At 41.5% G+C, this 25520-nt stretch overlaps 1 protein-coding gene across 1 annotated transcript in view; it reads right to left on the minus strand.

The window, feature by feature from the left end:
- LOC112225446 (vang-like protein 1) overlaps window positions 1-22572 on the minus strand; it is a 53651-nt gene extending 31079 nt beyond the window's left edge. Inside the window, exons 1-3 of the mRNA XM_024389427.2 lie at window positions 22419-22572; window positions 3871-4114; window positions 3237-3411 (exon numbers count right to left, since the gene is read on the minus strand). Of these exons, the coding sequence (XP_024245195.1) occupies window positions 3237-3411; window positions 3871-3923 (228 nt within the window). The 5' untranslated portion in view covers window positions 3924-4114; window positions 22419-22572. The remainder of the gene's footprint in view (window positions 1-3236; window positions 3412-3870; window positions 4115-22418) is intronic.
- Window positions 22573-25520: the final 2948 nt, after the last annotated feature.

Raw genomic sequence — 25520 nt, forward strand, 5'->3', positions numbered from 1 at the left:
GTCCATGTGCTTTTGGATCAATCAATACATTTTCTCATTTGCATTTGGTGTCCTGAGGAATCTTAGAACCTATTTTAACATAATAAATTGCTAAATGAATGCATGTATTATTTATTAAGGAATATTTATATAATTGAAATATCAACGGTCAGAATGACCATCATTGCCATTCTAGTAGTTATGGAATTCTGGGGCTCTGAGTGTTAATCACACCTACAACCTATTAGATCATATAACTCTGTCCTGTCTGATGTCTCCCATTGTTACATACATTATCTTAATGTGCTCTCACTCTTCTCCATGTTAAAGATCAGTGAACACGGCCTATATATTATCTAACATCTCTTAAAGCATGGTACATATAACTAATGAGCCTCTCTGTGGCAATGGTAGAGCAAATGCAGGGTAAACGCTCTTCATTTACACTCTGTGGCTTAATCCCACAGATTAACTCAAAACTAATCAAAATACAGACCGAAAGGCAGAGAAGCAGAGAAGAAGGGGCAGAGAAGGACAGAGACACAGTTAGAGAAACAGACACACAGAGAAAGAAAGAAAGAAAGAAAGAAAGAAAGAGAGAAAGAAAGAAAGAAAGAAAGAAAGAAAGAAAGAAAGAAAGAAAGAAAGAAAGAAAGAAAGAAAGAAAGAAAGAAAGAAAGAAAGAAAGAAAGAAAGAAAGAAAGAAAGAAAGAAAGAAAGAAAGAAAGAAAGAAAGAAAGAAAGAAAGAAAGAAAGAAAGAAAGAAAGAAAGAAAGAAAGAAAGAAAGAAAGAAAGAAAGAAAGAAAGAAAGAAAGAAAGAAAGAAAGAAAGAAAGAAAGAAAGAAAGAAAGAAAGAAAGAAAGAAAGAAAGAAAGAAAGAAAGAAAGAAAGAAAGAAAGAAAGAAAGAAAGAAAGAAAGAAAGAAAGAAAGAAAGAAAGAAAGAAAGAAAGAAAGAAAGAAAGAAAGAAAGAAAGAAAGAAAGAAAGAAAGAAAGAAAGAAAGAAAGAAAGAAAGAAAGAAAGAAAGAAAGAAAGAAAGAAAGAAAGAAAGAAAGAAAGAAAGAAAGAAAGAAAGAAAGAAAGAAAGAAAGAAAGAAAGAAAGAAAGAAAGAAAGAAAGGAAAGAAAGAAAGAGGGGGAAAGAGAGGGGGAAAGAAAGAGAGAGGGAGAGAAAGAAAGAAAGAAAGAAAGAAAGAAAGAGGGAATGAGAGGGAGAGGGGGAAAGAGAGAGGGAGAGAAAGAAAGAAAGAAAGAAAGAGAGAGGGAGAGAAAGAGAGGGAATGAGAGAGGGAGAGAAAGAGAGAGGGAAAGAGAAAAATATTTAAAAAATAGAGATGGGTGGTGTTTGTTGCGTGCTTGGCAGCCCTGTCCTCTGGTGGAGAGTGAATATAGATAGTATTCAGAGCCCTGGTTAGGCCTGTTACACACTATAATATGACACTAAACACAACAACACACACTAACACTGACTGACTAACAGGCTTCGCTCACAGACACATACAGTAACCTACTAACCCAACACACAAAAGAGCTTTACTGGTATGACTGGAGGTTATTCTGACGTGTGTGTGTGTGTGTGTTTCACATTGGTATACTGGGAAAAAGAACAATGACATTCAGTGGCACACAAAGGAACCTCACTGGTACAGCTAGAGGTTTGTCTGACATTTGTACTGTATTTGTGTGTGTATGTTTGCGAGGACAAAAGGACAAAAGAGCAAAGACATTCCCAATTCTATTTGTTTCCACTACTTCCAAAAGCCTCAGCCCTGCATCATGTGACACACTGCCAGGTGAAGTAGATTAGCAGGCCTGTTAGAGGCCAATGCCAACCCCATAGCCTTCAGGCACAACACAACAGTACCATGACACAGAACACAGCCTTATGACATTCTTTTCACCCGACAGACATTCACTGTTGGCAACCTCTCTATGAATCACACACAGACACTGACAGTACACACTACTCACAGACACAGGCACACACACACACACACACACATTCTTAGATTATAGGCATGCATGGATTATCCATATCAGCTTTCCTTAGAGTGGTGTTTGGCTGCATGCTAAAGCTAATCTCAGCCTACAGTATGTGAATTCCTCTGTGCCAGATTATATTAGCATTAGCCGTATCCATTTGAAAGAGCAGTGCTCTTAAAGCAGTGGCAGGGATGGGTGGGTGCCATTTGGAAGCACTGCACTGTAATGGTAATGTGATATGATTACAGATGACCTTTTACACTAGTTGGTAGACAGTGGCTGAACAACATTGCAGACAATGGGTCTGTAAGCCACAAGCTTACAATGACACCACAATGTGGAATGTTTGCAGCACGCTAGACCTAGACTGAGTCAAACATCCAAATACAAAGAGACATGGAATGAGACAGACAGACGGCTAGACAGACAGACACTGTTTGTAGCTGTATAATTGTAAGCAGTGCTTTGGTAATGCAGCTGAGATGCAGCAAGTAGTGCAGTACCAGCTACATAGACCATTCACGCACGTGCAGGCTCATAAATGCTTTATGCATCCACACACACACACACACACTTCACGCAGGACCTTCCACTTACAAAGTCAAGTAGGTCAGAGAGTATGTGAATGGAGCCGAGGGCACGAGACAGAGTATACTCCTCCTAACAGAACTATCATCATTTCGCTCTTTATCTCTCTCCCTCCCCCTCTCTGCAGCAGTCTCCTGCACTTGATCCATCTACCTCTATAGCCAGTCTCTAGCCTTCTGACCCTAGCTTCAATAGCCCAGAGCTAAATCTCAACCCCATTGTCAGAGCATCTAAATCATAGGCTTGCTTCCAGAGATAACCATATGTGGATTTAAATCAAAGACACATTCTGACCCACATACAGAATGATTACACATAGAACCACATTACTACACCCACACACAGCACAGAAACACACTCAATAACAAAGAATGGGAAATATAATTTGCACAGGCCAAGGGGAGATTTGCAAATCCTCTGACCTATTTGGCCCCTAGTCACCATGGTGACTATGACCCTGTCACTATGGTGATTATGATGGGCCCAGATGTTTGAGTTTAAAACAGCATGGTGCGCGACTCAGCTGGTTCCCTGCTTGACTCTGCGAGAAGGAGATTGGTTGGGAGATGGCTTCTGTACAGGGTTCCTGTAAGCAAGTGCTGCACTGTACAGTATAGTTATGTAGGGATTTTTGAATCTCTCAGGCATGGTTTGTGTGAGTTTTGATTTGTTAGGTTGGAGCTTACCTGGAGGCTTGGAGCCTCGTCTCCAGCCACAGAGCTGGGGACTTCTAGCAGGGGCTCGCTGTTGTGGTTGGGGGAGGCCTGAGTGGGCCCGTAGGGGCTGTTGATGATTACAGACCGCTCTGACCGGCTGCTGTCCTTACTGCTGAGCTTACGCCGCTCATGCCGACTCTGCTCCCTACACACACACGAGACAGTAAGAATATGGCAACGAACAAGTGGATGAGGGAGGAGAGGAAAGCCCAATCCCCCCTAATTAGTCTCTCACACTGCCCATCTCATTTATAGAACAAGTCAGAGTGAGTCAGTGAAATAGGTTAAAGGCAGTCAGCTGTGACAACCCTACTCCATGAGCTTTACCCATCACTCATCTCTCTCGCCCCCTCTTTTTAAAACTTTTTTCCAACAACTGACATGAGGCTAGGCTTAAATTAAAAAGTAATACACAGTGGAGACAAACAGCATTCAGTTGCTCTGCGGCAGATATAGACATAAGCATCCCTCTGATGGTACAGACAGGCCTGCATCTGAACACACTCATTGGCAACTTGACCTTACATCCGCTTGGGTGTGTGTGTGTGTGAGAGAGCGGAGAGAGAGAGCGAGAAGACAGAGAGGAAGTCAACTGAGCTCTTACCCATGTCTGTTGGATCTGTTGGAGTAGCCAGAGTGGGTGGACTCGGTGTCCATGGTAACGCTGTTCAGAGCAAGCGATTGGCCAGGTGTGTGAGGAGGGTGCCTGGGTGTGATGCAGGAGGGTGATGGTGGTCTGATGCAGGAAGAGATGGGTTAACTAACTAAACAGACTGGCAGCCGACTGAAGACGTCAGGGACCTACATTGACAACAACCCTGTAGAGGTCCTTTAGTCGACACATTGACCTGTGATAGAGAGAGAGCGGGAGAGAGCAGAGAGAGGTGTAGAGCAGAGAGAGAGAGGTCTGTCATCAATAAATAAATAAAAATACAGCTCAGTTCTGTGCTTGCTATCAGAGGCCTATTCACAAAATTCACCACAGGTAAAGCTTAAAGGAAGGCAAATATAGGAGTTAAGTGCCAGCCTGTATCTGTTGAAACTTAGAGGCTAGCGTGTTACAGTGATAGACAGTGATCTGCAGCACTCCACCAATCAGGCCTTTATGGTAGAGTGGCCAGACGGAAGCTACTCCTCAGTAAAAGGCACATAACAGCCTGCTTGGAGTTCAAAAGTTTGGAGTCACTTCGAAATGTACTTGTTTTTTAAAGAAAAGCACATTTTCTGTCCATTAAAATATCAAATTGATCAGAAATGCAGTGTAGACATTGTTAATGTTGTAAATGACTATTGTAGCTGGAAACGGCAGATTTTTTTATGGAATATCTACATAGGCGTACAGAGGTCCATTATCAGCCACCATCACTCCTGTGTTACAATGGCACGTTGTGTTAGTTAATCCAAGTTTATCATTTTAAAACACTATTTGATCATTAGAAAACCCTTTTGCAATTATTTTAGCACAGCTGAAAACTGTTGTTCTGCTTAAAGAAGCAATAAAACTGGCCTTCTTTAAACTAGTTGAGTATCTGGAGCATCAGCATCTGTGGGTAAGATTACAGACTCAAAATGGCCAGAAACAAAGAACTTTTTTCTGAAACTCATCAGTCTATTCTTGTTCTGAGAAATGAAGGCTATTACATGCGAAAAGTTGCCAAGAAACTGAAGATCTCATACAACGCTGTGTACTACTCATTCAAAAATAAGGACATTTCTAAGTGACCCCAAACTTTTGAACGGTAGTGTACATATAATAAACACACAGACAGCACATGAGAACATGGTTGTGGGCAGGATATAGAAGAGTCAACAGGCTCAGCATACTGCAGACATACTGTAACTGTCTATGTGTTTGAGTGTGAGTCACTGAGCACGTCTTACCCCTTCATTCTCACTCCTCAAAACTGGAGGCAGCAGCCACTTACTATGACCCTCCAACCCCCTTCCCCCAGCTCTGGCGTGATTCATGCTCCAGACAGGGGTCTTTAGACCCCGTCATGTGTGACTCTTCTTCTCTACTGGAACTCTGTGTCCCCATGCAGCTGCCCCGACAACTCCGTGCCAATCACCTCCACTCGTCTTAGAATTATGGAAATATCACTATGCTTATAAATTATCTCCCTGACCAATGGTACACATTATCACCCAAATAGCACACTCAGCAAATTAGCATGCAAACCCACAGTGTTTATGGTGATTCCTCTGTGTATCACTCTGTGGATATCTGTTCTCGGTTCCTTGAGTAACACAGTGCATATGATATCCTGACTACTGTATGGGATGCAATGCGAAGCCCACTGTCCAGCTCAATAAATCATTTGAAGAATGAAGTGTTACCCATGTTTTTAGCATGTGGCTAGCTGAGGAATGTAAGGACTCCAGATATATGATACAGTGAATGCAGCTGAAAGCATCTGCAGTAGCTGTCTGTAAGCTAAGAATAATGAGGGCTTCTACTTTCTAAATAAAAACACAAGCACACCAGAAATTCTCTGGGAAATGGATGAATGAGTCAAAAAGGTGAGGGACGACTCACACGCATACAAACACCCCCTCTGGGGCTAACTCCAGTATCAAATTCTAACCCCGGTGTGAAGGAGAGCGAGCACCCAGAATGGAAGTGTCTACAGTTGCCTTGGTAACAATGGAAGCACAAGGTTCCCTGTGGTTGCAATAATCATTGTATGCAATTGACATTACATGCAGCATTCAATCCTGTCATACACCACATCATGGTTTCATAAATTATTTGTTTTTCCAAACGTTTGGTAATTGTAACAGACATAATGCTGGCTGTACAATTTAGCTAGCTAGCAAGCTAATCAAGCTAGCAATTCATGTTGGACATTTCCAGTTGAAACCAGAGTATGTGAGTGGAGCGTGCCCAATTTGACTGGAGCGCGGAGCGAGTTTCCCAAAGGCTGGAGCGTCTGCCTTCTCGTCCACTCCAAATCAAGGTGACTTACAAAGATGATGAGGAGCAAGAGAAGGAGCGCGGTGATGTCTTTTCAGACTCCACACGACATGTATTCCGAAAGCATGATGGTGTACTACGTGCACATGCTAACAGAAAGGAACAAGGTTGGTAGCTAAATAAGTGTGTCATTGTAGCAAAGTATTTTTAAACAAAAAAATCTGATCTCTTAAAATGTGTTAATTTTTGTTATATTATTCATACAATAGGCTATCATTGATTTTGGTCGAATAGGCCTGACAAATTACCTATTTCAAGGAGATATCCGTTTTGATAGGGTTATTGTGCCTAATAACCTTATGCCTCCTACCTATAGAAAAAAAATCCCTGCCCTGCCTGGCAAAAGTGGCCCGGAAGATGTTTAGCATCCCCAGAAGTGCTGCAAGCTCGGAGAGGGAACTGAATTCTACGCTGCTGGCCTGCTCTCCAGGCACCATCGCATGAGTCTGAAGCCACAGACTCTGGCCAAACTCTAAAAGTGAATTCAAAAAGGCACTGTAGACTGAGTCTAATAAGGCATTTTTAGTTTCATGTTTATTTAATTCTAAGTAAGTCACAGCCTACAGTTGAAGTCAGAAGTTTACATACACTTAGGTTGGAGTCATTAAAACTCATTTTCAACCACTCCACAAATTTCTTGTTAACAAACTATAGGTTTGGCAAGTCGGTTAGGACATCTACTTTGTGCATGACACAAGTAATTTGTGTCAAGGTATTGGAGTGGCCATCACAAAGCACTGACCTCAACCCTATAGAAAATTTGTGGGCAGAACTGAAAAAGCATGTGCGAGCAAGAAGGCCTACAAACCTGACTCAGTTACACCAGCTCTGTCAAGAGGAATGGGCCAAAATTCACCCAACTTATTGTGGGAAGCTTGTGGAAGGCTACCCAAAACGTTTGACCCAAGTAAAACAATTCAAAGGCAATGCTGTCAAATACTAATTGAGTGTATGTAAACTTCTGACCCACTGGGAATGTGATGAAAGCTGACATAAATCACTCTCTCTACTATTCTGACATCCTAACGGACCTAAAACAGGGAATTTTTACTCTGATTAAATGTCAGGAATTGTGAAAAACTGAGTTTAAATGTATTTGGCTATGGTGTATGTCAACTTCCGACTTCAAATGTATATGCGCAACTTATACCATAAGGATTTAATATAACAAAATGCTGTTTAAATGCTGAGCAGTTAATGTTCCTGCCAGCCTAGTGTGTCGCACTTTCAAATGCTTCACAATTTACAGTATTTCTTTTTTGGCTATAGCCTTGAAATAATGTAAATAATATAGCCTAAATAAATCATTTTCGTTCAATCTCTGGCTCCTGACCTATTTAGAGAGTGTTTATTTGCTGTTTAATTTGACGTAGTTTATTTGAAATGATGAGCGCTTCTTACAGTCACCTTTTCATGTTGTTTACTAAAATACTTTTCATTAAAATCATGTGGTTGAGTTTCAATACTTCAAAACCAAATGGTAGGTCCAGGTAGTTACAAAAATATGGGTGTTGGTTAAATGGTGATTTTAATGAATAACTAGCTAACCAACAACTGTAACTACGTATTTGAGAGACAAGTACTCATTGTGCACCTTTATTTATATTTATGTATGGCCTCACGAGTGGCGCAGCTATCTAAGACAGTAATACAGACCCGGGTTCAATCCTAGGTTGTGTCACAGCCAGCCGTGCTCGGGAGACCCATGAGGCGGCACACTATTAGCCCAGCGTCGTCCGGGTTAGAGGAGGGTTTGGTCGGCCGGGATTTCCTTGTCCCCTCGCACTCTAGCGACTCCTTGTGTTGGGCCGGGTGCCTGCAAGCTGACTTCGGTCGCCAGTTTCCTCCGACACATTGGTGCGGCTAGCTTCCGGGTTAAGTGAGCAGGGTCAAGAAGCAGTGCGGTTTGGCAGAGTCCTGTTTCAGAGGATGCATGGCTCTCGACCTTCACCTCTCCTGAGTCCGTAGGGGAGTTGCAGCGATGGGACAAGAATAACTACCAATTGGATATCACAAAATTGGGGAGAAAAAGGAGTAAAAAGTACCAAAAAATATAAATAAATAATAAAGCAAAAAAACGAAAATATATACTTGATTTATGTATTAAATATATATGGTCGACTAAATATAGTTGCAGTTAAAATCTATAGTTGTGCACGCGTCAGTTTTGTTGCCAAACAAAAGTCAGTTGCTTGAAATAGGGTTGAATTCCATCTTGTGTGATGACATGCAACTAGGTTGCAGGCAAGTTTTGGGGGGGTGACACGGAGCAACATAGATTGCGTCCATATTGCCTCTCTGACAATGTCACACGAAGCAAAGAGAGAAAGAGCAGAGGAAGGCACATTGAGAGCAATGAATCATAGGCTTAAGAGTACCTTCTCATATTCATCATTCTCACATCATCCCCTTTCTCTCTCTCACACACACACCACAAATATGAGGCTTTAACCCCTGGAGTGCTGATGTGCCCACGTGTGTGTGTGTGCAGTGGTATGTGTGGCAGCCCTCTCCCTCGGAGCAGTCATCCGAGTTGTAAACATAGAGACATAGCCAACCAGGTCATGTGGAAAATCACAGCCTATGGGCAAGACAAACTATCAGTTACAAACCAACACATTAAACACTGAACACGAATACAGCCTACTGAAATAACAATGTGTGTGACAACTGCCGGGGGCGGACTGGTCTAACTGGAGGTGTCATAAAACAAATTCACCCCACTACCCAACATAAAACACTTTTTTTTTTACCCCTTATACGGTTAAAAAAAATTTATAATCAGGTAAACCCTCCCCCTCATAGAATAAAAAAAGATAACCACCACAAATAACAATAACTGTAGCAACCCTGTCTGTAGAAATGTGGATGTTGACTTGACCACTTCAGCATGGTTTTGTGGCACACAGGGCATGGTTTTGTGCCACACAGCGCTACAGGCCAGGAGGTTGAGGGTTCGCCGACCACAACAGACTAGCTCACTCACAATCAGAGCCAGGTGCAGACAATGATCACCTAGGGAAATCACATTTTGACGTCATATTTATAATTATATAAAATACACACCATTATTTCCCCCTAACAGGTTTATGTGCCAATGCACCACACACAACCAATAAGCAATGCATTACCGCATACCGATTACCGACTTCAAGCGCTTTCATCATGGTTTGAGTTTTCAACATCACAATCAAATAGAGTATGTCAATCTCGACAAACAGAAAATACATCCACTCCCTACTCAGTATCAAAGGCTTGGCAATCTCCCGAAGGTCATTTACCTTTTTGGTGTTTTGTAACAGATGTCTCTTTCCATTCATCGAATGGCCGATTTCGACATTTTGTTGTGTTATTCAAAATCGATTTTCTTCTCAACCATCTACACACAATACCCCATAATTACAAAGTCAAAACATGTTTTTAGAAATGTTTGAAAATGTATTGAAAATGAAATACAGATATTTACATAAGTATTCACACCCCTGACTCAATACTTTATACTTTGTAGAAGCACCTTTGGCAGCGATTACAGCTGTCTTTCTGGGCAAGTCTAAGAGCATTCCACACCTGGATTATGCAACATTTTCCCATTATTCTTTTACAAATTATTTAAGCTCTGTCAAAGTGGTTATTGATCATTCCTAGACAACAATTTTCAGGTCTTGCCATAGATTTTCAAGAAGATTCAAGTCAAAACTAACTCGGCCACTCAGGAACATTCACAGTCTTCTTGGTAAGAAACTACAGTGTAGATTTGGCCTTGTGTTTTAGCTTATTGTCCTGCTGAAAGGTGAATTCATCTCCCAATGTCTGGTGGAAAGCCGATTGAACCAGGTTGAGCGTTCAGTAGCCAACAAGTGCTCAGCATGTGGGAACTCCTTCAAGACTGTTGGAAAAGCCTTCCAGGTGAAGCTGGTTCAGGGAATGCCAAGTGTGTGCAAAGCTGTCATCAAGGCAAACTTTGAAGAATTTCTTTAACACTTTTTTGGTTATTACATGATTCCATAGTTTTGAGGTCTTCACTATTATTCTAGAAAATAGTTTTAAAAAATTTTAAAAAACCTGGAATGAGTAGGTGTCCAAACTTTTGACTGGTACTGTATACTAAATAATATATGTGTGTGAAATTCACTTTGATTTAGAATGGACCATTATCATGGGAAAAATACATATCATCTATGCACTTAAATAGCGAATGGAGGACAGGTTTCCCGTGGTTCATTTTCATGCCAGCCAAGTAAGCTATACTCCTGTTTTAAAGATAAACAATGTGATTAATATTAGGAAAGTTAAGAAATAAATATAGTAGGCATAGCCTCCTCTTTTTAGTAGAGGCCATCACTGTTTTTTCACCTATTGCATAGCCTATAGAAATATTGTGCAACATGAGCCCTCATGAAGTGTTTGATTCGATTTTCGAATACATTTGCATTGATGTCAAAGTGATTAGAGGGACAATAGCGTGCCGAGTACCAGGTAGGTAGCAAGTTGTGTAGGCAACTAATGACCAACAGCAGCATCAGAGCTTGGAGAAGCTTAATTATACGTGGAATTTGACTGCCTTCATGACTCGTGACCTCCGGAGTGGCGGTAATACAACAGCCCTAATAGTGACTGGTTGTGTTTATAAGGTAATACATTTAAAAGTTAAATTACAAATATTTAAACTGTATTGATGCGTTACGTAAAGGAGTCAGAATGCACGTTAAGTTTTCCTGAATAATTGGGCCTGCTGGGAGCATAGGCCTATATGGTTACACTATATAGGACATCTTGGGAGAATGATGATCGGCAACAGATCGGCACATAAGTACCAGAAGTAAAAATACTGCCAAACTGTCCTGTGTCTTTCTAGACCTTATAATCTGTCGAGAGTAGACCCACAACTGACCCAAATAGAATGAAACATTCAAATAACAGGGCTTTTGCGCCAGTATTCAAATGACATTTCACTGCCGTTTACAGCCTAGAGTAGAATTGTACTCTTATGATCACTAGAAAACAAATGAACTGTATAACTTATTTTAATATTTTTTTTTAAAGGAGACAAATCCAGCAAAAAAAAATCAAAATATCATAATAAAAAAATAAAAAAGTTGTACTCCTTGTAATAATACTAAGCAACCTTTGTACAACACCTAGCGACCTCACCTAGAGATTTTAGCCTTTTGCTATTGTAGTGAACGGTGGGGCAGTGAATACAACTCGGTTCGCTGGTGTGAAAGACAAATACCCTACGCATTGTTGCAATAGAGTTAACTCACCTTTTGGGAATTGTAACGTCTCTCATATAGCGAGGCTTGCTACACCGCCCTCTCCGTACTTGAAGGCATGTCCCTGTCCTTCATCTCCCTAACACATCAGAGCTGTGCCCTCCAATGGCTGCATGTCCCCTATCCCACTTCTGACACCAATGTAGCAAATGGCAGGACAAGGAAGTGAAACTGGGTCACTGGCGTGAAAGGCAAACACACTATGCATTGTGCAAATAGGGTTAACACACTTGGTAGGAATAGTATCATTACATTTTGGTCATCTAGCAGACGCACTTATCCAGAGCGACTTACAGGAACAATATTAGGGTTAACTGCCTTGCTCAAGGGCAAATCTATAGATTTGTCACCGAGTCGGCTCAGGGATTCGAACCAGCGACTTTAGGTTACTGGGCCAACACTCTTAACTGCTAGGCTATCTGCCGCCCTCATCCTGGCTCATATAGCGAGGATTATGATATTATAATGGTTTTGGAATTACAGTCACCAGGATTTGAGTCCCAGTCAGAGTACCTCCCTAATCTATTATATTGGTGTCAGGTGTTGATGAGCGCCATTGAAAACATGTGCCAGCCAAGTTATAGTCACAGTACATTTGTGTTAGGCTAGTGGTGTTTCAGTAAGGTTTCTGTACTGCACATTTGTTTTGCATTCTCTGCCATCACATGTGCACCCAAGTGAAACAAATCATCATAATATCATTCGGCCAGGTAGGCCTACTTTGCAGTCAACATTTAATTGGGAAGGTTCATGAGGAAAAACTTTGAAAATGACTGTTGTTTCAGCATGCATCAAGGATTTTTAGAGCCGATAGGCTTTATAAATGTATATAAGAAGTGTTTACTTCAGGTTGATTACTAGCATATATTGAGTTGCTATGTCCCATAAATTAAATCCAAATCAACTTAAAGTACCTACAAAATGAGTTGTGCAGCAGAAGGAAGGCTACAGATACATTTTCCCTTTTTCTGTTTGCGATTCACAAATTATTATTTTGATTCCCATGATTCACCGCGATTTAACTGAACCCCATCTGCTACAATGGTGAAGCATACCATTAAATTGGTCAAAAATATTTAAAAAATAATAATAACTAGATTTTGGAACATTGCTGCGGGGACTTGCTTCGATTCAGCGACAAGATCATTAGTCAGGTCGGTCACTGATGTCGGGGGATTAGGCCTGGCTCACAGTCGGCGTTCCAATTCATCCCAAAGGTGTTTGATGGGGTTGAGGTCAGGCCTTTATGCAGGCCAGTCAAGTTCTTCCTCACCAATCTCGACAAACCATTTCTGTATGGACCTCTTTGTGCATGGGGGCATTATCAGGCTGAAACAAGAAAGGGCCTTCCCCAAACTGTTGATTCTGTGCTTCTAACTTTGAGGCGTCTAGAATGTCATTGAGCTGTCCCGGAACTAAGGGGCCTAGCCCAAACCATGAGAAACAGCCCCAGACCATTATTCCTCCTCCACCAAACTTTACCGTTGCTACTATACATTGGGTCAGGTAGCGTTCTCATGGCATCCGCCAAACCTAGATTTGTCCGACGGACGTGATTCATCACTCCAGAGAACGTGCTTCCACTGCTCCAATGTCCAATGGCAGAAAGCTTTACACCACTCCAGCCAACGCTTTGCATTGCGCATGATGATCTTAAGTTTTTGTGCAGCTGCTCGGCCGTGGAAACCCATTTCATGAAGTTTGGAACTCGGTACTGAGTGTTGCATCTGAGGGCAGAAGATTTGTACGTGCTATGCGCTTAAGCACTCTGTGGTCCAGTTCTGTGAGCTTGTGTGGCCTACCACTTCACGGCTGAGCTGTTGTTACTCCTAGACATTTCCACTTCACAGTAACAGCACTTACAGTTGACCAGGGCAGCTCTATCAGGGCAGAAATTTGACAAACTGACTTGTTGAAAAGGTAGCATCCTATGGTGGTGCAACATTGAAAGTCACTGAGCTTCAGGGCTCCTGAGTGGCACAGCAGTCTAAGGCACTGCATCTCAGTCCTAGAGACGTCACTACAAACCCTGATTCGATTCCAGGCTGTATCACAACCGGCCGTGATTGGGAGTCCCATAGGGCGGCACACAATTGGCCCAGCGCAGTCCGGTTTAGGGTTTGGCCGGGGTAGGCCGTCATTGTAAATAAGAATTTGTTCTAAACTGACTTGCCTAGTTAAATGAGGGTTAAATAAATTAAACAAAACAAAAAGGCCATTCTACTGCCAATGTTTCACTATGGAGATTGCATGGCTGTGTGCTTGATTTTTTACACCTGTCAGCAACGGGTGTGGCTGAAATAGCCAAATCCACTCATTTGTAGGGGTGCAAACATACATTTGTATGTATTGTGTATTTGCTATAATTACATTTCTGTATGTGGTTATGGTTCAGTGGACTGGGCAGACATATTCATGAGAGCAGAAAGTGAAATTAATGTAATATAAACACTCATTCGGCTGTTTATCTAGGATTTGCACTGAGACTTAGGGTCAGGGAGCCAGTGAAGCAAGGTCAGGGGTATAGGCATATTTATAGCTCCCTCAGAGATGCATTTACCCATACTAATAACAGTAATAGCATGTGTCTTTAAAACTTCTTCAGGATTGGTGGGTCCTCTGTGGGACGGTTGAGCTAATGTAGGCTAATGCGAATAGCATGAGGTTGTAAGTAACAAGAACATTTCCCAGGACATAGACATATCTGATATTGGCAGAAAGCTTAAAGAATTGTTAATCTAACTGCACTGTCCAATTTACAGTAGCTATTACAGTGAAATAATACCATGCTATTGTTTGAGGAGAGTGCACAATTTTGAACATGAGAAGTTATTAATAAACAAATTAGGCACATTTGGGCCTAGCAGACGCACTTATCCAGAGCGACTTACAGGAACAATATTAGAGTTTACTGCCTTGCTCAAGGGCAAATCTATAGATTTTTCACCTAGTTGGCTCAGGGATTCGAGCCGAGAAAAAGAAGACGTGTGGTGGTGGCATTCTCACTGCGACATCATCAATTCCACTTAGGTGGCCATTCATCCATATTGCTTTTGAGGTTGGCATTGACTGCTGCCATTTTGAACAGAAATGCAATGGTTCATTGTATCAGTCTAAAACTTTGCACATGCACTGCTGGATTCTCGCAGCCAAAATATATTGCACCTAGGCTGGAATCGTACATTATGGCCTTTCTCTTGCATTTAAAAGATGGTAGAAAAAAATACAAAAGAACAGTGTTTTTTTTCTTTGCATTATATTTGACCAGATCTAATGTGTTATATTATCCTACATTCCTACAAGCTTCAAAGTGTTTCCTTTCAAATGGTACCTAGTATATGCATATCCTTGCTTCAGGGCCTGAGCTACAAGCAGTTAGATTTGGGTATGTCATTTTAGGCAACATTTGAAAAAAAAGCTACAAGCCACTGATGCAGACTATTGGATTTATTAGACTTTTTAAAAAATGTAGACGTTCCATAGTCTACACCTTCACAATACATTCATTATGTATTTGACAGGTCTAAAGACACATGATATAAAGAAAATGTAGTCTATTTCAGAAGAACAGAATAGCATACTCCTTGTCCTGATGTTAGGCCCTGATCTGGCTATACCATATGGCTGTGGGCTACATTAGTTCATTTAGCAGACAAGATTTTCTTAGAATTCCATGGCATTATATTTTAGTATGAAGAGTACAATAATTATTGAACATAACTGAATAAGAGGATGTTTTCTCCAAAATATTTCTGAGGGAGTGCACACATGCAACTACTCTGTGTTAAGCCGTTAACAAAAGAAACAGGTCTTTCTATTCCTAATATAATAATTATAATTCCCTCTCCCAGCTGTGTGCTCCGAAGCACCTCTCACTCACATAGCTCAATTCTTATCAGCCAATGCCTGTCACGTGATCGAGGCTTTCTCACAGGCTCCAATTTTTTATTCGATTTTTGAATACATTTGCATTGATGTCAGAGTGACAAGAATGCCGAGTACCAGGCAGTTAAGCAAGTTTGGTAGGCTAATAATGTCCATCAGCAACATCAGAGCTTGGAGAAGTCGAATTACCGTGACTAAACGGTCACGTGGAATTTGACTGCCGTCACAACTTGTGACCGCCGGAGTGGCGGTATTAGTCACCGTAACAGCCATAGTTAGGTCACTCTTTAACCTTTTCCCTACTGATGACTCTCATCTTATGTAATCAGTTACAAGGCCAGGGAATGATGTGATATATGTGTGTGTGTCTGTGTGGACTTAAAAATGTTTGTGTTTGTATGTGTGTGTATAATATACATATATATATTTGTACTCATTTGCCCCAGTTGTACAGTCATTTGGCCCATAGACAGGGTAAAGGGAGTGTGATCAGAGAAGCCAACACATTCAGCTGTATCCAGCATGGCATCACCTTGTGTGGCACACATTAACCTAGCCTGCATGGATCATTGGTTACCATGGCATCCACACTGTGCCCTCCCTCCCCCACCCCTATTAGCCCCCCTCCCCCTTTGAATGCCCTGCCCTGATGGTGGCAAAGTGCCAGGCATTTAGTGCGTTTGTTTGTTTAGAAGTCAAACATATGCCTATACCCACCACCCCATCCTAAACACAAACATATGTACTGTATTCACATGTACAACAAACAAGGTAAATGAAAGAAGACAGAAACACAAAAACACACTTAGTAATAAACAAATAAACTCCAAGGTAGATATAGGAACACAGGAGGACATACACACAAGCACGTGATGAGGTTTAAGTCTGTTGGAAATTAAGTAAATGGTGACAGAGAATCTTTGCAGGGCTATTTATAGAGAAAGCAATCTGGCCATGGACTATAGATAAGCCTATAACAGCTGTTGACTAACAATACTGCAGTGTACAAACACACACAGGGGGGGCTTTGGGCAGTGTGGGGACCGAGAAAGAGTTCACACCATGAAGCCAGACATGTCTGACAGTGTGGGTTACCAGTGAGAGTCAAATAAAGCCAGAAGCATAGAACATAACCTTTAAAACATATACAGCTCAGGATACATATGGTTAAATGTAATGCATGTAAACTCTTTTCAGCAAGCTTAACATGTGTAAAGATTTGTATGAATATAAGATTCAACAACTGAGACAAACTGAACAAGTTCCACAGACATGTGGCTAACAGAAATGGAATAATGTGTCTCTGAACAAAAGGGGGGTCAAAAGTAACAGTCAGTATCTGGTGTGGCCACCAGGTGCATTAAGTACTGCAGTGCATCTCCTCCTCATGGACTGCACCAGATTTGCCAGTTCTTGCTGTGAGATGTTACCCCACTCTTCCACCAAGGCACCTGCAAGTTCCCGGATATTTCTGGGGGGAATGGCCCTAGCCCTCACCCTCCGATCCAACAGGTCCCAGATGTGCTCAATGGGATTGAGATCCGGGCTCTTTGTTGGCCATGGCAGAACACTGACATTACTGTCTTGCAGGAAATAACGCACAGAACGAGCAGTATGGCTGGTGGCATTGTCATGCTGGAGGGTCATGTCAGGATGAGCCTGCAGGAAGGGTACCTCATGAGGGAGGAGGATGTCTTCCCTGTAATGCACAGCGTTGAGATTGCCTGCAATGACAACAAGCTCAGTTCGATGATGCTGTGACACATCGCCCCAGACCATGACGGACCCTCCACCTTCAAATCGATCCCGCTCCAGAGTACAGACCTCGGTGTAACGCTCATTCCATCGATGATAAATGCGAATCCGATCATCATCCCTGGTGAGACAAAACCGCGACTCGTCAGTGAAGAGCACTTTTTGCCAGTCCTGTCTGGTCCAGTGATGGTGGGTTTGTGCCCATAGGCGACGCTGTTGCCGGTGATGTCTGTGAGGACCTGCCTTACAACAGGTCTACAAGCCCTCAGTCCAGCCTTTCTCAGCCTATTTCGGAAAGTCTGACAATGTGTAAAAATTGTGCGTTCCTGGTTTAACTCGGCAGTTGTTGTTGCCATCCTGTACCTGTCCTGCAGATGTGATGTTCGGATGTACCGATCCTGTGCAGGTGTTGTTACACGTGGTCTGCCACTGCGAGGACGATCAGCTGTCCGTCCTATTTCCCTGTAGCGCTGTCTTAGGCGTCTCACAGTACGGACATTGAAATGTATTGCCCTGGCCACATCTGCAGTCCTCATGCTTCCTTGCAGCATGCCTAAGACACGTTCACGCAGACGAGCAGGGACCCTGGGAATTTTCTGTTTGTTTTTCAGTCAGTAGAAAGGCCTCTTTAGTGTCCTAAGTTTTGCTAACTGTGACCTTAATTTCCTACCGTCTGTAAGCTGTTAGTGTCTTAACGACTGTTCCACAGGTGCATGTTCATTAATTGTTTATGGTTCAGTGAACAAGCATGGGAAACAGTGTTTAAACCCTTTACAATGAATATCTGTGAAGTTATTTGGATTTTTATGAATTATCTTTGAAAGACAGGGTCCTGAAAAAGGGACAATTATTTTTTTGCTGAATATGTGTGTGCGTGCGTGTGCGTGTGCACGCATGTGTACGCGCGCGCGTGTGTGTGTGCGTGCGTACTAGTGTTCATCCAGTAAGTATTTTCATTGAGCTGGTTAAGATACCATACCACATGACTCATGAATCATCTTACCGGTGTGTTCAAGAACAAACAAAAAAACCTGCATTCACTTGAGATATCATCCAAGGTCAGAAAGCAGGAGGGAGAACATTTGACTAAGACATACAAACACACACACACACACACACACACACACAGAGGTCCTACACGTACAGTTGAAGTCGGAAGTTTACATACACCTGAGCCAAATACATTTAAACTCAGTTTTTCACAATTCCTGACATTTAATCCTAGTAAAAATCCCCTCTCTTAGGTCAGTTAGGATCACCACTTACGTTTAAGAATGTGAAATGACAGAATAATAGTAGAGAGAATGATTTATTTCAGCTTTTATTTCTTTCATCACATTCCCAGTGGGTCAGAAGTTTACATACACTCAATTAGTATTTGGTAGCATTGCCCATAAATTGTTTAACCTGGGTCAATTGTTTTGGGTAGCTACCCACAATAAGCTGGGTGAATTTTGGCCCATTCCTCCTGACAGAGCAGGTTTGTAGGCCTCCTTCCTCACACACGCTTTTTCAGTTCTGCTCACAAATTCTCTACAAGATTGAGGTCAGGGCTTTGTGATGGCCACTCCAATACCTTGACTTTGTTGTCCTTAAGCCATTTTGCCACAACTTTGGAAGTATGCTTGGGGTCATTGTCCATTTGGAAGACCCATTTGCAACCAAGCTTTAACTTCCTGACTGATGTCTTGAGATGTTGCTTCAATATATCCACAGAATTTTCCTGCCTCATGACACCATCTATTTTGTGACGTGCCCCAGTCCCTCCTGCAGCAAAGCACCCCTACAACATGATGCTGCCATCCCCATGCTTCACAGTTGGGATGGTGTTCTTCAGCTTGCAAGCCTCCCCCTTTCTCCTCCAAACATAACAGTGGTCATTATGGCTAACAGTTCTATTTTTGTTTCATCAGACCAGAGGACATTTCTCCAAAAAGTACGATATTTGTCCCCATGTGCAGTTGCAAACTGTAGTCTGGCTTTTTTTTAAATGGTGATTTCAGAGCAGTGGCTTCTTCCTTGCTGAGTGGCCTTTCAGGTTATGTCGATATAGGACTAGTTTTACTGTGGATATAGATCCTTTTGTACCTGTTTCCTTCAGAATCTTCACACGGTCCTTTGCTGTTGTTCTGGGATTGATTTGCACTTTTCGCACCAAAGTACGTTCATCTCTAGGAGACAGAATGCCTTTCCTTCCTGAGCGGTATGATGGCTGCGTGGTCCCATGGTATTTATACTTGCGTACTATTGTTTGTACAGATGAACCTGGTACCTTCAGGCATTTGGAAATTGCTCCTAGGTATAAACCAGACTTGTAGAGGTCTACATTTTTTTTTCTGAGTTCTTGGCTGATTTCTTATGATTTACCTATGATGTCAAGCAAAGAGGAACTGAGTTTGAAGGTAGGCCTTAATATACATCCACAGGTACACCTCCAATTGACTCAAATTATGTAAATTAGCCTATCAGAAGCTTCTAAAGCTATGTTGAAAGGCATATTCAACTTAGTGTATGTAAACTTCTGACCCACTGGAATTGTGATACAGTGAATTATAAGTGAAATAATCAGTCTGTAAACAATGGTTGGAAAAAGTACTTGTGTCATGCACAAAGTAGATGTCCTAACCGACTTGCCAAAACTATAGTTTGTTAACAAGAAATTTGTGGAGTGGTTGAAAAACGAGTTTTAGATGACTCCTAATTGTATGTAAACCTAATTGTGTGTAAACTTCTGACTTCAACTGTACACACACAAGAGAAGAGAGAGTTGATAATGGTCACAAACACCCAAAACCTCAAATGTAAAGAGAGAGAAGCGAGCTGACACACTTTTCTGGTACGCAATCCAACCTCCGTGGTTCCAAACCCCTTCATGCGAAATGAAATAGTAGCCCAAGTACAGTGCATCATGATTCAGGATGAGAGAAGGAAGGCTTGTGAGGCTTGAGAACTAACACTTGTCTGGTTGAATGGCTGACTGGATGTTTCTTAACAGGTAACAGGCTCAAGGACATGCCTTTGCTCACCGCTGTTCTGCCGTTGAGAACGGCAGTTAACCCCCACAACAACTGCTGCCCGTTTAATGCAGCTGATTCAGAGGGGTTGGGTTAAATGCGGAAGATTCATTTTTGTTAAATGACTAGGTATCCCCCTTCCCTTCTCTTTCCCCAACTGGTGTAGACTTTACAGTGAAACACTTGCTTAATAAATAAATAAATAAATAAATAAATAAATAAATAAATATATATATATATAGTAACAGTTAAAACATTTAAAATACGCAAGAATGTAGCTATATCCAGGGAGTACCAGTATTAGATCAATGTGCAGAGATATGAAGTATTTGAGGTAGATATGTACATGAAGGCAGGTTAAAGTGACTAGACATCAGGATAGATAATAATAAAAGTAAAATAAAGTACAAAGTAGCAGCAGCAAATGATGAGTGTAAAAGTGTATTAATGAGAGTGTGTGTGTGTGTGTGTTTGTAAAGTGTATGAATGTATGTTTGTGTTGTGTCGGTATGCGTGTGTGTGTGTGTTGTCTGTATGGGTTTTGTGTGGGAGTGTTAATGTAGTGTTTGAGTGTGCATATGGTGTGTATATATAGTTAGGTGAGTGTTCTTAAGGTCAGTGCATATAGTTTAGGTACCATTAATTGACTATTTAGCAATCTGGGTATTTAGCAGTATTATGGATTGGGGGTAGAAGCTGTCTCGGATCCTGGTTGTCCGAGAGTGGATGCTCCGGTACCATTTGCTGGACAGTAGCAGAGAGAACAGTCTTTGGCTGGAGTCTTTGGCAATTTTCAACTCAAATCGTGCCTTCCTCTGACACTGGCTGATATAGAGGTCCTGGATGGCAGGGAGCTCAGCCCCAGTGATGCCTCCCAAAAGAACACACAGTGTAGTAGGCTACCTCATCCATTATGAGTGCATGGCAGGTGACAGGCAGCCACAAACTCTCCTGCATTGCCAGTGGGCAATAAGGGTCTAGAAAAATATATGGGCAAGATAAGGTCTCCAGCAACCTTATTCAATAAATGTGTGTGTTTATCATAGTGAGAATAATATTAGGAAAGGGCAGGTCCCTTCCAGTAGAGGCTGCTGAGGGAAGGAAGGCTCATAATAATGGCTTGACTGGCATTTATGGAATGGTATCAAACACGTGGTCATGTGTTTGATACCATTCCATTCCAGCCATAATACTCCGTTTCAGCCATTAGTATGAACCGATCTCTCCTCAGCAGCCTCCTCTGGTCCCTTCAGTATGCAGCATGGCTATACAGGATGGATAAGCATTAGCCAACAACAGTGTAAACCGTGATCATGAACTAGATTCAGCCCGCGGGACGATTTTTCTTGAGCATCGGTCAGGGGGCCAGAACATAAAATAATTTGTAGACTGCAAATTGACTGCAAGAAGCCCAAACATATGTGGTATTTGACAAAACCTCATCATTTTCCAACCTTGCTTACGTTTGAATACGATCACCTGTCTCTCTACTATGCATGGGAATACTTGATTTGATACAGATATCCAAAATGTAAATCACTTGGATCGGCTTTCCTGGTGTTTTTAGTATTTTATGTCCAACAATAAAAATATAACAACAACAATTGTTCCTCAGACAATTTGGGGGGCTAAATAAAACCACGGGCCGCCAGTTGGGGAACCCTGGTGTAAATAGACCAGGAACCCTGGTGTAAAAGGGACTATAGCAGGCTCTTCCATCTGTACAATACTACTACCACCACCAATAGTCAGTAGTGATGAACGGTAAATCTAACCCAATGAACCCGCATCCGATCGATCCACCCACGAGTTCAAATAAAAGACGAATCTTTAGATATAATGACCACGGAAAGCTATAACACGGGCCGAATATCTGTTGCACCGGGTAGGCTACAGTTTCAGACAGGCACATGCACTGTCTCTGGTTTCGAGTGTTTCATAAATTACATGCCAGCCCCCATGTCACCGAGTCGGCGGCGAATTTCAAAGGTTACGAAGTCAGGCCTACATTGTGACAAATAACCGCATGCATGAATGTACGGCGTTACATTGTAGCATGTTACATGAAAAACAACCATTTATCATAGCAGTGAGAAATAACAACCGCGTCAATGTAAAGTGTACTCAACTCGCGGCAGCGGTACTGAACTTCCGTTGTTGAGCCCCCGAATAACGCTGAATTCCGTTGCAAAGCACAAATTAATTGGCAACATGACATCTACAATGCGCACATGCATCGCTAATAACTCACCTTTTTATGTTGGCGACATTCCTTCACTTGCGTTTTGGCGTGAAATACAAGCTGCTATGCCTACAGCTGGTCACACCTAGGCTGCAAATCCAACTGATCCAGAGGCGGTGTTGCTGCTTCTCCAGCAGATAGCTAGCAGATCCGACCCGCTTGCTTACAACTACACTAGGGTCCAAAGGGCTTGCTTTCAGCTGCACTAAGGTCCAACAGGCTTCCTGTTTAGATTAAGGCGGAGCTGGAGCGAGTAACTGCTCAGGAAAACGTACCTAAATGAGGTATGAGAAATGTTTTGCCATTATCCAAACTGAAAAGTTGGAACTACTGCTAGTGTTTTATTTATTTTTTATTTTATTTTTTATTTAACCTTTATTTAGCTAGGCAAGTCAGTTAAGAACACATTTTTATTTACAATGATGGCCTACCAAAAGGCAAAAACCTCCTGCGGGGACGGGGCTGGGATTTATTTGCAGGTTTTCCGACTTACAAAGCATGTAGAGGTCTGTATTTTTTATCATAGGTACACTTCAACTGTGAGAGACGGAATCTAAAACAAAAATCCAGAAAATCACATTGTATGATTTTTAAGAAATTAATTTGCAAGAACTACAGGAAACGTATAATCTCTGTAATTGCAAACAAAGGTTTCTGTACCAAATATTAAGTTCTGCTTTTCTGATGTATCAAATACTTTTGTCATGTAATAAAATGCAAATTAATTTCTTTAAAATCATACAATGTGATTTTCTGGATTTTTGTTTTAGATTCCGTCTCTCACAGTTGAAGTGTACCTATGATAAAAATTACAGACCTCTACATGCTTTGTAAGTAGGAAAACCTGCAAATTCGGCAGTGTATCCAATACTTGTTCTCCTCACTGTATATATATATATATATATATATATATATATATATATATATATATATATATATATATATAGGACAAAACACACATCATGACAAGAGAGACAGCACTACATAAAGAGAGACCTAAGACAACAACGTAGCAAGGCAGCAGCATATGACAACAACATGGTAGCAGCACAAAACATGGTACACACATTATTGGGCACAGACAACAGCACAAAGGGCAAGAAGGTAGAGACAACAATACATCACGCAAAGCAGGCACAACTGTCAGTAAAAGTGTCCATGATTGAGTCTTTGAATGAAGAGATTGAAATAAAACTGTCCAGTTTGAGTGTTTGTTGCAGCTCGTTCCAGTCGCTAGCTGCAGTGAACTGAAATGACGAGCGACACAGGGATGTGTGTGCTTTGGGGACATTTAACAGAATGTGACTGACAGAATGGGTGGACGATGAGGGGTATCTCAGATAGGGGGGAGTGAGACCTAAGAGTGTTTTATAAATAAGCATAAACCAGTGGGTCTTGCGACTATTGTACAGAGATGACCAGTTTACAGAGGAGTATAGAGTGCAGTGATGTGTCCTATAAGGATCATTGCTAGCAAATCTGATGGCTGAATGGTAAAGAACATGTAGCTGCTCAAGAGCACCCTTACCTGCTGATCTGCAGTTTTCATCCTTCTCAGATGAAAAGGAGGAAGAGGCAAAGCGAGAGGGATAACTGGGACCAAAGTCTGTGTTCTCCAGCAGTGAATAGTTTTTGTATTGAGGTTAATGAGAGTTGAATTTGTTTAACAAATGTAATTGCTTATTTACTACTTTGTGGCTTGTGGCTTATTTGATCAAATCAAAGTTTTATAATGATTAGGTTGTTACGACGTACTGATATAAATAGGACATGTGACATCCCAGTAAAACACTTTATATCGGAGTTGTGCTTGTCATCACTAATTGCCACAAACCCAGACCATTTCTACAATTTATCGTTTTAATTTAATTTTAAACCTAACCTTAACCACACTGCTAACCTTATGCCTAACCCTAACCATCAATTAAAACCAATAACCAAATGTTTATTTTCATGATTTTTTAAACGATTTATCCAATTTTGACTTTGTGCTTGTGGAAACAGTTGTGCCTGTTATTCACACCTCTCATTGGCAAGAATGGTTCCACCTGATCTTGCCTTCTCCCGACTGCCTTCCCTATTTGAAGACATTTATTTTCATTGTTAGAGTGGCCACTAGAGTATCTAGTCAATATATTGGACAATCTGTGTCCTTAAGCTAGGTAGCGTTTTAGAATGGCAGCGTCAGCCAATCAGCTCCTTTGTTGTTCAACGCGACGTGGACGTGCCATTCCATAATGGCTGCTTTGGCTACTGCTAGCTAGCATGAGGACAAAAACAGCAGTTTACTTAAAAACTAGTGGTCGAGGGCACAACATCCCTGGATTGAGGTATGTTTTCAGAGCCATATCTCACGCCGGCTCAGTGGTGTCTTAATCTACACAGGAAGCCTGTCTGACCCTAGTGCAATTGTAAGCAAGTGGGTTGGATCTGCTGGCTCAGTGGTGGACAGACAGGGATTCTGGGGGGAGATAGAGGAAATGAGAGATGTGTATAATAGGGGGCATTAGTGTGTAGGCAGTTATCAGCATGCCCCATATTTAGAATCTAATTCATTCATTAATTAGCAATTGATGCAGTGATGAGATTTATTTTTACCATTCAAAATGATTGGTTTCTTTTTTTCTGTAGAATTATAAATCAAATCGAGCTGTATTAATACAGCACATTTCAGACAGGGTATGCAACGCAATGTGCTTCACAGGAAGAAACTAGACAAATAAAAACTGAAATATTTCCTACACAACAAACATAACAGGATAAAAAAAAACAAAAGAATAACAAAAACTGAATGACTAAAAAGCACCCTAAGGAAAAGCAAAGCTACAAAGGTGTGCTTTAAGATCTCTTTTAAATATGTCCACAGTTTTGACCTCCCTCAGGTTCTCTGGCAGGCTATTCCAGAGGCTGGGGGCATAATAACTAAAGATTGCCTCTCCATGCCTCTTGGTCATAGGCTTTTGGATAGTTACAAGGCCAGTACCAGAGGATCAGAGGGACCTACTGGGTACATAACTTAAAAGCATGTCTGACATTTATTTCAGTGCGCAAACGTGGATTGATTTAAAAATAATTTTAAAATTCATTCTAAAACTCACAGGCAGCCAGTGC

This window comes from Oncorhynchus tshawytscha, linkage group LG26 (genome assembly GCF_018296145.1).
Source record: "Oncorhynchus tshawytscha isolate Ot180627B linkage group LG26, Otsh_v2.0, whole genome shotgun sequence".
In the NCBI taxonomy this organism is placed as follows: Eukaryota; Metazoa; Chordata; class Actinopteri; order Salmoniformes; family Salmonidae; genus Oncorhynchus; species Oncorhynchus tshawytscha.